Genomic DNA, 13,222 nt, shown 5'->3' with positions numbered 1-13,222 from the left:
AACTGCTGAAGGAAGAAGCCCATAGGGTAACAGAGCCTTGACAAAAGTAAGTACATTTTTACATTTATAAACTCAGCCTAGGAAAATCCCTATTCTTTAGTTTTCAAGGGGAAACAAAATGTTTTCCATTATATATGATACTTAAAAAATACAGATCATCTACCGTGTAAATCTTTACTTTTCTGGATGTTCTTCACAATGTCTTGAAATGATCTGCTCATATCAGATTTTACCCACAAAGCAAGTGCTTGTGAAATAACCTGCAGTCTTTGATGACTATAAAGATAAAAAAACGTTAATGACATACTGAACCTAAAATCAAATAGTGGAATATTAAAATAAATACAAATAAAAGCTTCAAACTTTTAAAACATAGATGCAACTTTCATACCTAAACTGTAATTCATTGTTCAGATTTTCAGTTGAATCTCGCCGTTCTAATACCACAGTCATTTCCTCATCTAAATCTGCCTTCCTCTGAATAGGTACATATTTTTTGGACATAAGTTCTTCAATTTCTGTGTATTTACCTTCAAGATGTTTCAAATATTTAGTGAGAGCATCTAAACTGACAGATTCTTGGAGAGTCATGCCTAAGGGAAAGGGAACAAATCAAACAAGACAAGTCGTGTGTGGGATGCTTGTGCTCAAAGAGCAAGTCTTAGTATTAATAAAATAGGTCAGATGGTTGACTATGTTAAGAAATAATTAAGAGATGGCTGTATGAACTCGTAGATTACTGAACATTAGCATACATTTCTAAATGGCTGGAAGTGTTAAACAAATCATCACTGAAGACTTAATGAAGGGAATTCACTGGTGGTCCAATGGTTAAGAATCTGCCAGGTAATGTAGGGGACACAGGTTTGATCCCTGGTCTGGGAAGATTCCACATGCTAAGGAAACAACTGGAATTTCTCACAAATATTTTAAACAAAATACTGTACCTGGAATAGGTTTTAAAGGATCTTTGCAGAAAGTACAATATTGTTCTTCTTTTGTGTCATACTTTGCCCTGACTTGTTTCATTTCATTTATCTGCAATTGAATCTTTGAGGAATTATTTTCAATAAGTCCCATCCTGAAAATCAGAAAGGCTTTTTTATTATGTTTCTTTCAACTAATTATTTAATCATATCATTCAAAGTAAAACAGGTTAAATTATTACTTTAATTTGGCTAATTATCATTTTTTGTACCATGAATGCGGGTAAAAGTTTACCAAACAATGGCAAGAAGTTAACTAATCTCATAGGTGAGAAACCATTCTCTTTCAAAGTATCAATAAAATCTTATACTGACTATGATTTGTAACCTTACTGGAAATTTGTAAATGTTAAATAAAATAATCTGGCGACAAAGTATTAAGTCCATTCCCTTTAGCTGAAAATTACCTTTGCAATTTAAAAATCATTACTAATATGATTACTTTCCTGTGGCTGCTATAACAAAATACCACAAACTTGGTGGCTTGAAACAACAGAAATCGGTTCTTTCATATTTCTGGAGCTCAGAAGTCCAATATTATTCAGTTCAGTTCATTTCAGTTGCTCAATCGTGTCCGACTCTTTGAGACCCCATGAATTGCAGCACGCCAGGCCTCCCTGTCCATCACCAACTCCCGGAGCTCACTCAGACTCACATCCATTGAGTTGGTGATGCCATCCAGCCATCTCATCCTCTGTCGTCTCCTTCTCCTCCTGCCCCCAATCCCTCCCAGCATCAGGGTCTTTTCCAATGCGTCAACTCTTCGCACGAGGTGGCCAAAGTACTGGAGTTTCAGCTTTAGCATCACTCCTTCCAAAGAACACCCAGGACTGGTCTCCTTTAGGATGGACTGGTTGGATCTCCTTGCAGTCCAAGGGACTCTCAAGAGTTTTCTCCAACCCCACCATTCAAAAGCATCAATTCTTCGGCACTCAGCTTTCTTTATAGTCCAACTCTCACATCCATACATGATGAGTTCAAAAACCATAGCCTTGAGTAGACGGACCTTTGTTGACAAAGTAATGTCTCTGCTTTTGAATATACTATCTAGGTTGGTTATAACTTTCCTTCCAAGGAGTAAGCGTCTTTTAATTTCATGGCTGCAATCACCATCTCCAGTGATTCTGGAGCCCAGAAAAATAAAGTCTGACACTGTTTCCCCATGTATTTGCCATGAAGTGATGGGACCAGATGCCATGATCTTCGTTTTCTGAATGTTGAGCTTTAAGCCAACTTTTTCACTCTCCTCTTTCACTTTTATCAAGAGGCTTTTTAATTCCTCTTCACTTTCTGCCATAAGGGTGGTGTCATCTGCTTATCTGAGGTTATTGGTATTTCTCCCAGCAATCTTGATTCCAAAGAAGCTTTAATGCTCCTCTATCTTTTGTCTTCTGATTTGCCCTAATATTTCTGTTACTATCTTATCAGCCTCCTGTCCCTTTCACAAATTTTTTTTTTTTTTTTACTATTTTATGTAGCATTTTCTCCCAACAAGAAGTGATCCCAACCTCTAGCCAGCTACATTACCAAAACTGGAGGTTAAATGTCACATAATTTTCCTGGTTGACTTGAAATTATCTATAAGAACAATTTACCCATCAATTACCAAATGGAACACCGAAAATCTGAGACTGTTCAAAAAGAGTGGGAGTTTTATCATCTCCCAGTAGGTTACTTACTTTTCTGCATCACAAGATTAAGTGCTCTATTTCAGATGGTAATCATGAAATTGTACCATTAAACCTTCCATGCAAGAAATTACCTGGAGCAATTATCTGCATCCTTCATTTTATGATACTACAATGTGCCTCCAATTATCCTAAGAGATACTACAAATTTCTCAAACTGAATTAATATTATTTTTCAAGTAAAAATACAGTAATTTCAATAGGAAGGGTAACATAAAAACATGGCTTTAAAATAAAATCAAAGTTGAAGATGACTAAGAATCATTAGTTATAATTACAATGGCTAGTTAATAAACCAAGTAGCGATTATCACCTTTTGGGCTACTTATGAATATACTTACTTTGCTTGAAGCTGGGCTATTCTTTTCCTGTGGTATACCAACGCTGTGGGCTCTCCTGCCAAAACTTTAAGTTTTCCATGAAGATAAAATGCAGTTCTTTGGCCTTTCTTTATTGTCTCAATAAATGTGTCATATTCTTTCTTGATTGAAGTAAGAATGGATTTGTATGCAGTGACATATTCTATTACCTGAAACATGATTTTTTCTGTCTATGGTACTGAATTTTTTTCTAGAAGACTATAGATCAAAAGCCTTGCAAATAGCATTATACTTTTTTTTAATGAAATGATGGGCAATTAGAAATCTAAAATTTTACAAATTTGAGCTTGCACTTATATGCAATATGCCTGGATATTAAAGATAGTTCATGGTTACTGAATATATGATCTTTGTGAATCATTACAATTCTATATGCTTAAATATGAGAAAAAAACATTTTTTGCTCTACTCAGGAATTAACACATACATTATATGAGGTCAGTTAAAACCAATACCAGGTCTAACTATCCCAACTCTGAATCTCTTAAATACAATTACATATCATCCCTCACTATCTCTAAATCTAGTCTCTGACTTCATTCAGACCTTAAAATCCTGGACTCCCTGCATCTCCCTGTTTTTCTAACCCATCTGCTCTTGTTGATCAATAATCTCAATTACCAAACTGCATTTCTATCCCCAAGATGTCAAGTACAATTGTAGAAAACCCTTCACATCTTATATTCATGATTTAAAATGATGTTTATGTACATAATATCTCTGGAACGATAATGGAAAAAAAATAGAAACCTACAGAGGAGGAAAGAAGAAAACTATAGAGAAAGAAAAGGTAAGTAGGTTCTAAAATGAGAGGGACCTGACTTCATTGTATACTCTGCTTATTGGTTTTTTACTTTTTCTTTCTTTTTCTCTGGTTAACCTTGTGTAGGAATTATTCTAATGAAAAAGCAATAATAACTAAGAAACACTTTAAAGAAGTTAAAAAACAAAAACATTAAAAATAATCTATGGTTGCCAACTCATGAGAATTTCAGAAGGTGTCAAGTGATATAAGGAATAAATGTGACCAATCCACAAGTTCCTCTGAAAGATACAATTATGCTTTCTACCCCTGCTACATATCTAGTCTATAGTATACTCCACTATAGCTAGAAAATACCTAGAAAAAAATAATGCAGAAAGACATCTGGTCTATCAAGAAACGGTATAAGGAGGGGAGTTCCCCATTGGCCCAGTGGTTAGGACTTGTGCTTTCACTGCTGTGGCCCAGGTTCAGTTCTGGGTAGGGAAACTGAGATCGCAAAAGTGGTATGGCCAAAAGAAAAAAAAAAAAAAATGGTATAAGGAGATAACTGATCAACGCCAAGCACCAGAAGAGGATTTCTGAGTGGAAGATACTGGTCATCTTTCTGACATGACCAAACTACCTATCCACCAAAATCAAGACTGCTGCCCAGCAATTTTCAATGAAGTGGAGACCATTAATTTGTGGTCTTTCAAGCTAAACACTTCACTGTTCCCTGCTATCAGCTCCCATGGGTTTACTAGAAGAAACAGACTTCAGAAAGACACTCATGAAGTTTTAAGAATTCACAGAAAATGCATTAGAGTAAAGGAGGCAAACTGGTATGCTAGAGGTAGAATAGTTTTGGTTGGCCAGCAAAATATTTAAAAATTTAGGAAATTTCACTCAAAGCTCATATTTTTAGCTTCTCCTGAAAATTCTGAAAAATCTACCAACATGGAACTCCCATTCCTTTAATGGCAGTAGTCAGCTGGAGCTTTAAATTGGATTTGTTCTTCATTTCACCACAGTCCCCATGATTCCTTATTCTCTTAAAGCCAATCCACCTAACTCTCATATGACCTTCCTGACCTCTAGGCATTCAAGTTTCAGTCTCCATATTAAGGCTTCCCTTAACTCCTCCAAAACAGAGCCGTATTTCCCAGGTACAGAACTATGAGGAAGAAAAGGAATGGCACTCATTCCACCTCAGCTCCTACTCACAGGATATACACTATTTGCACAAAACACCACGAGGAACACAAAAGGCCAGTCACTTTCCAGAGTCCGGCTGCCTCTATAATTCATCCATATCTCCTGAAACTCACTCTTCCTAGCCTTGATCTTCTTGGCTTATTAAGTCCTCGGCTCTCTCTGGAACCTACCCTCAATTCTTGTAACACAAGCCTCAGGTCTCCTTGCTTTGATTCAGGCATGGTTCTCTAGGCTGAATCCTCTACCTCTGATTTTAAACAGAATTTGGTACTTGTTCTCTGGTGCTAAGCACTCAGAGATGCAAGTTGGTACTTTCATCTTTTGCCAAACTAGACCCTTCCAAGAGATAGGGAAGATTAAAGAAGGCAGATATTAATAGTTTATTAACAACCAAATGTGCTAGCATAACATGAAAATGAAAAGGCAGATTATTTTTGTGAGAAGCTAGAAGAAAGGTTCCTCTAAGTACCACAGGATTTCTATTTCAGATCCCCTCTTAGTTTTGAAGAATAGGATTCTTCACAATGTACAATGTATAACTGTATAACGTACAAGTAGTTCGAATGGAAATCTTGGGGGGTAGGGAGAAAAGGACTAAAGATACAGAAATCACCTTTTATTTAATCTCCTGTCTTTTTTCTAGGAATTAAATTTACCAACACCTCCTCCAAAATGACTTCACCATAACTATACTAATTTAAAGCAGAGAGCTCTTCATGTGTGAAAACTTGTGACAAGAGTTAGCATTTGGATATGCAAAAATAAGTATGTTACAGTTATAACTTTCCTTTGCTGATTTCACAAAGTAGAGTCTCAGCATGATTTCCGATATTTATAAAACCTATTCAACACACTACCTATAAACATTCACCCAATACATTCCTTAATGACTAAAACACCAAAACAATTTCATTGACCATAACAACTTATAAAATGTAGCTAACCTGAACCTGCCAATGTACCAGTTCTTAAAGACAGATTTTCTACATGACTTTAAAGGAAGAAAAGACTTTTTTCCATTGTATACTTTTATGGATATGCAAGTGAAGTGAAGTGAAGTGAAGTGAAGTGAGGTAAAAGTCGCTCAGTTGCGTCCGAGTCTTTGTGACCCCATGGACTATACACTCCATGGAATTCTCCAGGCCAAAATACTGGAGTGGGTAGCCTTTCTCTTCTCCAGGGGATCTTCCCAGACTAGGGATCGAACCCAGGACCCAGGTCTCCCACACTGCAGGCAGATTCTTTACCAGCTGAGCCACAAGGGAAGCCCAGGAATACTAGATTAGGTAGCCTATCCCCTAACGAATCTTCCCAACCCAGGAATCTAACCAGGGTCGCCTGCCTCGCAAGCAGATTCTTTACCAACTGAGCTATTGGGGAAGCCCAGTAGATAGGCGTCAATTTTCTTAATTCCACTTTTAGCTATCTATGACTACTTTATGCTCACTTTTCCTTAGAGTGAGGCATTTTATTTTTATTTTAGAGGAGCAATAAGACTCAGTGTATAATGCTTAAAAATTAAACAAAACAGAGTTCTTCTATTTTGCCTATGGCTGTTTAACTCAGAGACAAATAGTTTACAGAAGTCTTAACATAAGTAATTATTTCTTCCAGGTAAGGAGGAAAGGATGCTAATTTCACTTATTTTACTGTCAGGGCATTTTCAAAGACAGGTGAGAAAGAAAAAGTGAGGTTAAAAAAAAAAATGAGGATCGGTGGCCTTAATGCAATCGTTTATAAAGAAAAGATGGTTTTTCTAAAATCTTAAAAAGCAAAATCAAATGTTAGCTAAAACTGCAGCTGGAGGAAGAAATGGCAACCCACTCCAATACGCTTGCCAGGATGATTCTGTAGACAGAGCAGCCTGTTGGGCTACAGTCCATGGGGTCACCAATAGTTGGACACGACTGAAGCAACTGAGCATGCGTGCACCAACTGCTTGTTTACTGTGCCTATAAGACCTCTAATCTATGAGGGGTCTCAATTCAATATTATAGATCAAATTAAAAGCAAGATTTTAGTGACACTGCAAACCAACCCAAAACGATGAAGAATCACCAAGTTCTGGCTACTGCCCAATTCCTAACAAATCAGATAATAATTTAAGATGGAAGGTCAAAATGATGTTTGAAGGCACAGATTGTAGCTCAAAACCTGATAGCCTGCAGCTATCATAGCCTTAAGCTATGATAACTGAAACACTTATTAACTGTCTAGTAATATAAATCCAGCATAGCATTTTCCACATTCATCTCTTTCTGACAAATTGGGCAAATTTCTCAAAACTGATAAATGGAAGTAGTCAAACAAGCAGTGGTGTTACTAAGGTATGAATCTTATTGTCAGGATGGACCATTTCTACCACATAAAAATTCCACTGTTTTAGAGCGTTATGATACCTTATCAAAAACATTTCGGTATATGATGTAATATTCATCAGCAGGTCCTTCCTCATTACAGCACACTCTTTCAGTTTCTGTAATTATGTATCTTTGCATTTTTTCCAAAAATTCCTTGTCACTTCCACTAATGATAGGAGGGAGAACAGCATGCTTATTTATTTCCTGGACGGACATACGTCAATCTAGATTCCTGTTCACCAGAGAAAATTGATGTCTTGATCTGCTTATGCAACAAAGCCAAATTTTTGATAAGCCTGAAAGAAAAAAAAATCAATTAACCTAAAGCTTTACATAAATTAGGTCAAATATGGATCTAAATAAAATGTATCAGAAAAAAAATCTCATGGGTCTCATGAAATAAATATTTCAACCTATGAGTGAACAGGTCTAATAAATTCTACCGTTATGTGCTATACTATACCTCTGGGATAGAAATACCAAACACCAGACAATAAAAAGCTCTTTTCTTACTAAAGAAGCATTTGTATCATAAGATCGAATGGTTTAACATTTTCTAACAGAAATTTAATTAGCATTTTATTTGCTTCATATGGGAAAACTAGTTTGAAAGCATCCTGATGAAACAAACAAGGTCAAATATTGTGGCCTGCAGTCATTCTGGTGTGGGAGTGATAGCCTTGCTTATAGGAACTTAGGCTTAACTCTAAGACAAGAAGCTACTGGAGGACTGTGTGCAGAAGACTGACAGCTGACTTACATTTTCAAAGAATTGCTCTTACTGCCCCGTGAAGACAAGGGTTGAACTCAGAATTACTGGGAAGCTACTACAATAGCCCAGGCAAAAGATAACAGTAGCTTGAAACAGTGGTAACAGCAGAGCTGTGAGAAGTGTTCGGCGCATACATCAAAAATAAAACCGTAAAGATTTGTTGAGGGATGCGATGTGGGTATGAGAGAACAGTCAAGGATGACCATAAAGTTTCTGGCTTCAGCAACTGAAAAGATTGTTTTGCCTTTTATGAGATGGGAAGATCAATTTTATAAGATCAGGAGTTTGGGCCCACCTATTAGAGATAATGAATTGACAGCTAGTATGCGAAGCTGGAGTTCAAGTGAGTAGTCTGAGTGAGAAAGAGGTTTATAAGTCATCTGCATATAAATGATATTTAAAAGTTATGAGGTAGAATGGAAAAAGATCTCCGAAACGTAAGCAAAGCAGATATCCAAGGATGGGGCCTTGAGGGGCACTTCAAAGCTTAGAGGTCCAGTAGATAAGGAGGAAGTAGCAAAACAGCCTGGAAGAGGGTCTATGGAGATGGAAGTCAATCAGGTGAAGAAAGTGTTTCAAAGAGGAAAGGCATGATCCACTGTGTCAAACGCTGCTGACAGGTCAAAGAAGATTAAATGGATATTGAATTTAGCAGCACGGAGGTTATTCCCACAGTTATTCAGTTGGAATAGTAGGGGAGACAAAAAGCTTGTCCCCAGAAGTGGGTTCATTCAATGGAAGGGAAAAAATTAAAGAGACAATGAGTATAAATAACTTTCAAGGAGTTTTGTTGTAAAAGTGGAGAGTAACTGGCAGAATATGGGATGAAGAGTGTACCAGAAAGAAGAAATGGATTCCTCAGAAGTGCCAAAGTAGGAAAGACATGTCCGGAACTTCAGTTAGCAAGAGTAAAGCGAGTAATGGCTTTGGCAGATTGGGCTCTAAGGAAGGCAGAGGTTCACTATCACACTAAGGAATCTGGGTTTTATCTTGAAGGTGAAATAGCATAATGACATAATCATTTTTACTTGTTAGAATACTTTGGCGGCATAATAAAGGTGGGTTAGAAGACGACTGGGGACAGAAAAAATTAAGAAGCCTGAATTTGGGGATGGGGAAGCAAGAACGGCAGAGAGATAAAGACAGTACGGTACACATGACAAAAGGCCATATGGCTCAGCAGGTAAAGAAACCACCTGCACTGCAGGAGACCTGGGTTTGATCCCTGGGTAGGAAGATCCCCTGGAGAAGGAAATGGCAACCCATTCTAGTATTTTTGACTTGAAAAATTCCATGGACTGAGGGCCCTGGCCGCGTTAGCATATCGGGTTGCAAAGAGTCGGGACAGGACTAAGAACAAACGCGTAGCAAAGGTTTAGCTCGCTAACCCGCCTGCCTTGCCAGGAGAGCACCCTACACACACTCCAAAAACTTCCTCTTAGGACTTTCACAACTCCCAACGTCCAAACTTGGAGATTCTGCAGTAAATAGACTTCCATCGGGTTTCTTTCCCATATGACTTCATGTGAAAATCTGAAAACTCCTTAGACTTAACATACTAAACCTTTTCACACTGCATAGTGACATACAAGACAGGCTTTCCCTCAAACTAGCAGAGCCGAAGGGGTTGAGGACACCACCTATTTTTCTGGTTGCCCGGACCTGGCCACTGGAAGGCCCTTCCCTTGAAGGCCCTGGGAGCTTCTGGTGATAGATTGCTGATTCTCCGCCCCTCACCGCCTCTGTTAGTGGGTGACGACACTTTTGGTCCCCCTGCTCTTCTCCAGCCTCTTAACCTTCTCTCCTAATCACTTCTGACCCGTTTCCATCTCCCCGGAACCATTACTGCGCTTGCCTCTTCCTCCTCACCTTAACCCCTTTCTCCAAACCCACCGCTAGGCGATAGTAACTAGGGAGCCGGGAGGTGCGGAACTGCATCTTGGGACAAGTAGTCCTGCCGAATAGAAAGCAGTGGAAACTACAATTCCCAGAAGACACTGCCATTTCCTCCCTTTTTCTCATGAAGCCCCTTTAACTCCACCCCCTTTTAAAGGCCCTCTTACCCACGTCAACTACAGGGGGCAAGTATTTTAAAGACATTTCTAAGTTGCTTAAATCTATTATTTCGAGAAAGTTCTGGGTGATAAAGTGAGAAATAAGCTAAGCTAGAGGGAGGAGAAATGAGGTCACGACCTGGTCTGGCATGTGGCTGGACAGCCGCTGCGACAGTGCTCAGGCACTTGGTGTGGCCGCCTAGGAGGCGGGGCCTCCAGGAGCGCCCGGAAAGCTCGTGGACCAGCGTGGGGCCTTCCTTTCGGATCCGCCATCTGCGGTGAGTGTGTGCGTTCGGCCGCGCTCTGGCCCGTAACTTGCCATCGCCCTTCCTGTGTCTCCGGGTCTCATCTGTCTCCTCCTTTTCCTCACCCTCAGGTGGAACCGCCGCCAGGATGCAGATTTTCGTGAAGACCCTGACGGGGAAGACCATCACTCTTGAGGTACGGGCCAGGCCAGGGAGAAGCCGCGGCCTGAAGGAGGGAGGGCCTGAGGCGGATTTCGGCAGGCGCGCTGCTTTCCGCCGTGCAACGCTTTTCTGAGCCGGGCTTCTAAAATCTGTCCTTGAAGTGAGGGTTGTTTGTTGAGCCGCGGCCTAGGGCGCGTTTTCTATGCCTGAATTCCGAGCGTGTCACCTCAAGGCGTTCCGACAGGGTAGCCGGAGCCGGCGCCGCGCGGTGGGAGGGAGGCGCTCCTGTAGGTGGGCGCGAGCACGTGTGGCCCGGACGCGCAGTCTGGGCTCTCCTAGGTAGGCTTCGGCCCCCACCGGCTCGGTTCCTGGGTAACTTTCAAGTTTCTTACTCTATTACCAATATGTTTGCGTTTTAAAACTCATAGGTCGAGCCCTCGGATACAATAGAAAATGTAAAGGCCAAGATCCAGGATAAGGAAGGCAAGTTGATACTTTCTGATTCAGAAAAACTGACCTGTAGAGGTTCTTGTCAGGCGCTAGACATAGCTGCTCTCTGTAGGGTGGGAAGAGGTCTGATTGAAACGCGTTGTACGAAAATGCTTTTGGAATAAGACAGTAGACAAACGTTTATCAGTATGGAGCCAAACTGCAGTACGTTTCACGTGTGTGAATTCGAACGAGCTGGCTAATTTACACTTTTAGCGTCTTCTGTAAAGTGGCTGTGTTAACATATATTGAGTAAATGAGATTAAAATGTGTAAACATTTACAGTTACACCTTTGCTGTAGTCAAAACTCACTGATGATTGTCAGTACCATTTATTTGACTCAGGATTGTAAATCTTGAGCAGATATGGTCAATTTGCTATCACTTAATTTATGTATTCAACTTGTTTCCCATTAGGAATTCCTCCTGACCAGCAAAGACTGATCTTTGCTGGCAAGCAACTGGAAGATGGACGTACTTTGTCTGACTACAACATTCAAAAGGTCTGTTTGGAGGAAAGCAGCCCCTTAAGTATAAATATATGTCTTACAACTGGGAATTTTGACCAATATTCAAAAGTAGGGGGAATAGCATTCAATTAGCAATAGTATCCCAGGTGATTACTGCATCAGCATTTGAGAAGTGCTGCTACAGTCCCCTACATTTTGGATTTTGCACATTGCATCCCATGATATTTAACCTTTCTGTAGCAGTTTATAGGAGAAGGCAATGGCAACCCACTGCAGTATTCTTGCCTGGAGAATCCCAGGGACGGGGGAGCCTGGTGGGCTGCAGTCTATGGGGTCGCACAGAGTCGGACACAACTGATGCGACTTAGCAGCAGCAGCATAGCAGTTTATATAAGAATCAGATTCTCCCCTCCCCCCAACATTCCATCTTCTGTGGGTGTGCTTGACATCCAGTTAGAAGGTGTATGATGCTGGTTGTCCCTTCTCTGAACACTGGCATTAATGTAGCCATTTTTAAAGCCTGTTTCATTCTCTGTTCAATAACAGGAGTCTACTCTTCATCTAGTGTTGAGACTTCGTGGTGGTGCTAAGAAAAGGAAGAAGAAGTCTTACACCACTCCCAAGAAGAACAAGCATAAGAGAAAGAAGGTTAAATTGGCTGTTCTGAAATACTATAAGGTGGGCCAAATAAATTTTTTTGTCTGTAGATGAAAAATTTTGTTTGCATTTCTGGTTTCAAACTTTTTTATTAAAGAAGTTTGGAGTTTTTTCCTGTTTTGGTATTTGATTGGGCTTTATGTAATGGGGATTACCTGTAGCTACTTCATTTCAACTAAGCTTCGGGTTCTAATGTCAGTTTGGGTTCAGGTCTTAACTCTATCACTTGCATGGTTGGACTTTTAAAAACTCAACTTTTTGTTGTACTAATTATGGTAAGAATTTGGGATGCTTTGGTTTGTAAATATTAAAAACTGTCGTGTAATTTAAAGGATAAATATTTTGAGTCACTTATAAGCCAGCCTTCAGAATATGTTGCAAGATTATCTTAATAGCAACTTTCTGCTTTTTAGGTGGATGAGAATGGCAAAATCAGTCGCCTTCGTCGGGAGTGTCCCTCAGATGAATGTGGTGCTGGAGTTTTTATGGCCAGTCACTTCGACAGACATTATTGTGGCAAATGTTGTCTGACCTATTGTTTCAACAAACCAGAAGACAAGTAATTGTACATTGGTTAATAAACATATGAGCTAACATTTAAATGTTGGGTTTTATTCCACTGCTTTTAAACGTAGACTTTAAGCATCAAATTTTCCAAAGTAACCTGTACTTTGCAGAATTATGTTGTATTTAGTATCAGTTGTTTAGATTTAAGCCAGTTATTTTGACTTCAGCAGTATTGACATTTAGACTGATAATTCTTGGTTGTAGGGGCCTTGCTGTGCATCAGTAGGATAATGAACAGCATTTCTGGCTTCTATCCACTTGATGCCATGAGCATACTATCCCTCCCCACAGCCAAAAGTATCCACATTGCCAGATGACTCCTGAGGGTAGGGAAGAACTATGCCTTTTCTCACCCCTGCAGATTGGGAAACACTGGTTTGTGTGAATTGGTATTACAACCTTGCCTTAAAAAGCAACAATATACTTGTTTCC

At 39.6% G+C, this 13,222-nt stretch overlaps 2 protein-coding genes across 3 annotated transcripts in view; one reads left to right on the top strand and one right to left on the bottom strand.

The window, feature by feature from the left end:
• Nucleotides 1–7,590, bottom strand: part of CLHC1 (clathrin heavy chain linker domain containing 1) — a 34,666-nt gene extending 27,076 nt beyond the window's left edge. Inside the window, exons 1-5 of one of the 2 annotated variants that reach the window (XM_068981102.1) lie at nucleotides 7,414–7,590; nucleotides 3,016–3,203; nucleotides 948–1,081; nucleotides 392–593; nucleotides 164–276 (exon numbers count right to left, since the gene is read on the bottom strand). In XM_068981102.1, coding sequence (XP_068837203.1) covers nucleotides 164–276; nucleotides 392–593; nucleotides 948–1,081; nucleotides 3,016–3,203; nucleotides 7,414–7,590 — 814 coding nt within the window. The remainder of the gene's footprint in view (nucleotides 1–163; nucleotides 277–391; nucleotides 594–947; nucleotides 1,082–3,015; nucleotides 3,204–7,413) is intronic. The other variant, XM_068981109.1, reaches the window with a different exon arrangement.
• Nucleotides 7,591–10,499: 2,909 nt separating this feature from the next.
• On the top strand, nucleotides 10,500–12,814 carry RPS27A (ribosomal protein S27a). Its single transcript, XM_068981540.1, has 5 exons — nucleotides 10,500–10,641; nucleotides 11,036–11,090; nucleotides 11,514–11,599; nucleotides 12,113–12,244; nucleotides 12,637–12,814. Exons 1-5 carry the CDS (start codon nucleotides 10,594–10,596, stop codon nucleotides 12,784–12,786), a joined length of 471 nt encoding a protein of 156 aa, XP_068837641.1. The 5' UTR covers nucleotides 10,500–10,593; the 3' UTR covers nucleotides 12,787–12,814.
• Nucleotides 12,815–13,222: the final 408 nt, after the last annotated feature.

Source organism: Capricornis sumatraensis, chromosome 1, assembly GCF_032405125.1.
Source record: "Capricornis sumatraensis isolate serow.1 chromosome 1, serow.2, whole genome shotgun sequence".
Taxonomy (NCBI): Eukaryota; Metazoa; Chordata; class Mammalia; order Artiodactyla; family Bovidae; genus Capricornis; species Capricornis sumatraensis.
The sequence above is the reverse complement of the archived record's forward strand: the minus strand, read 5'-3'. Positions and strand labels throughout refer to the sequence as shown.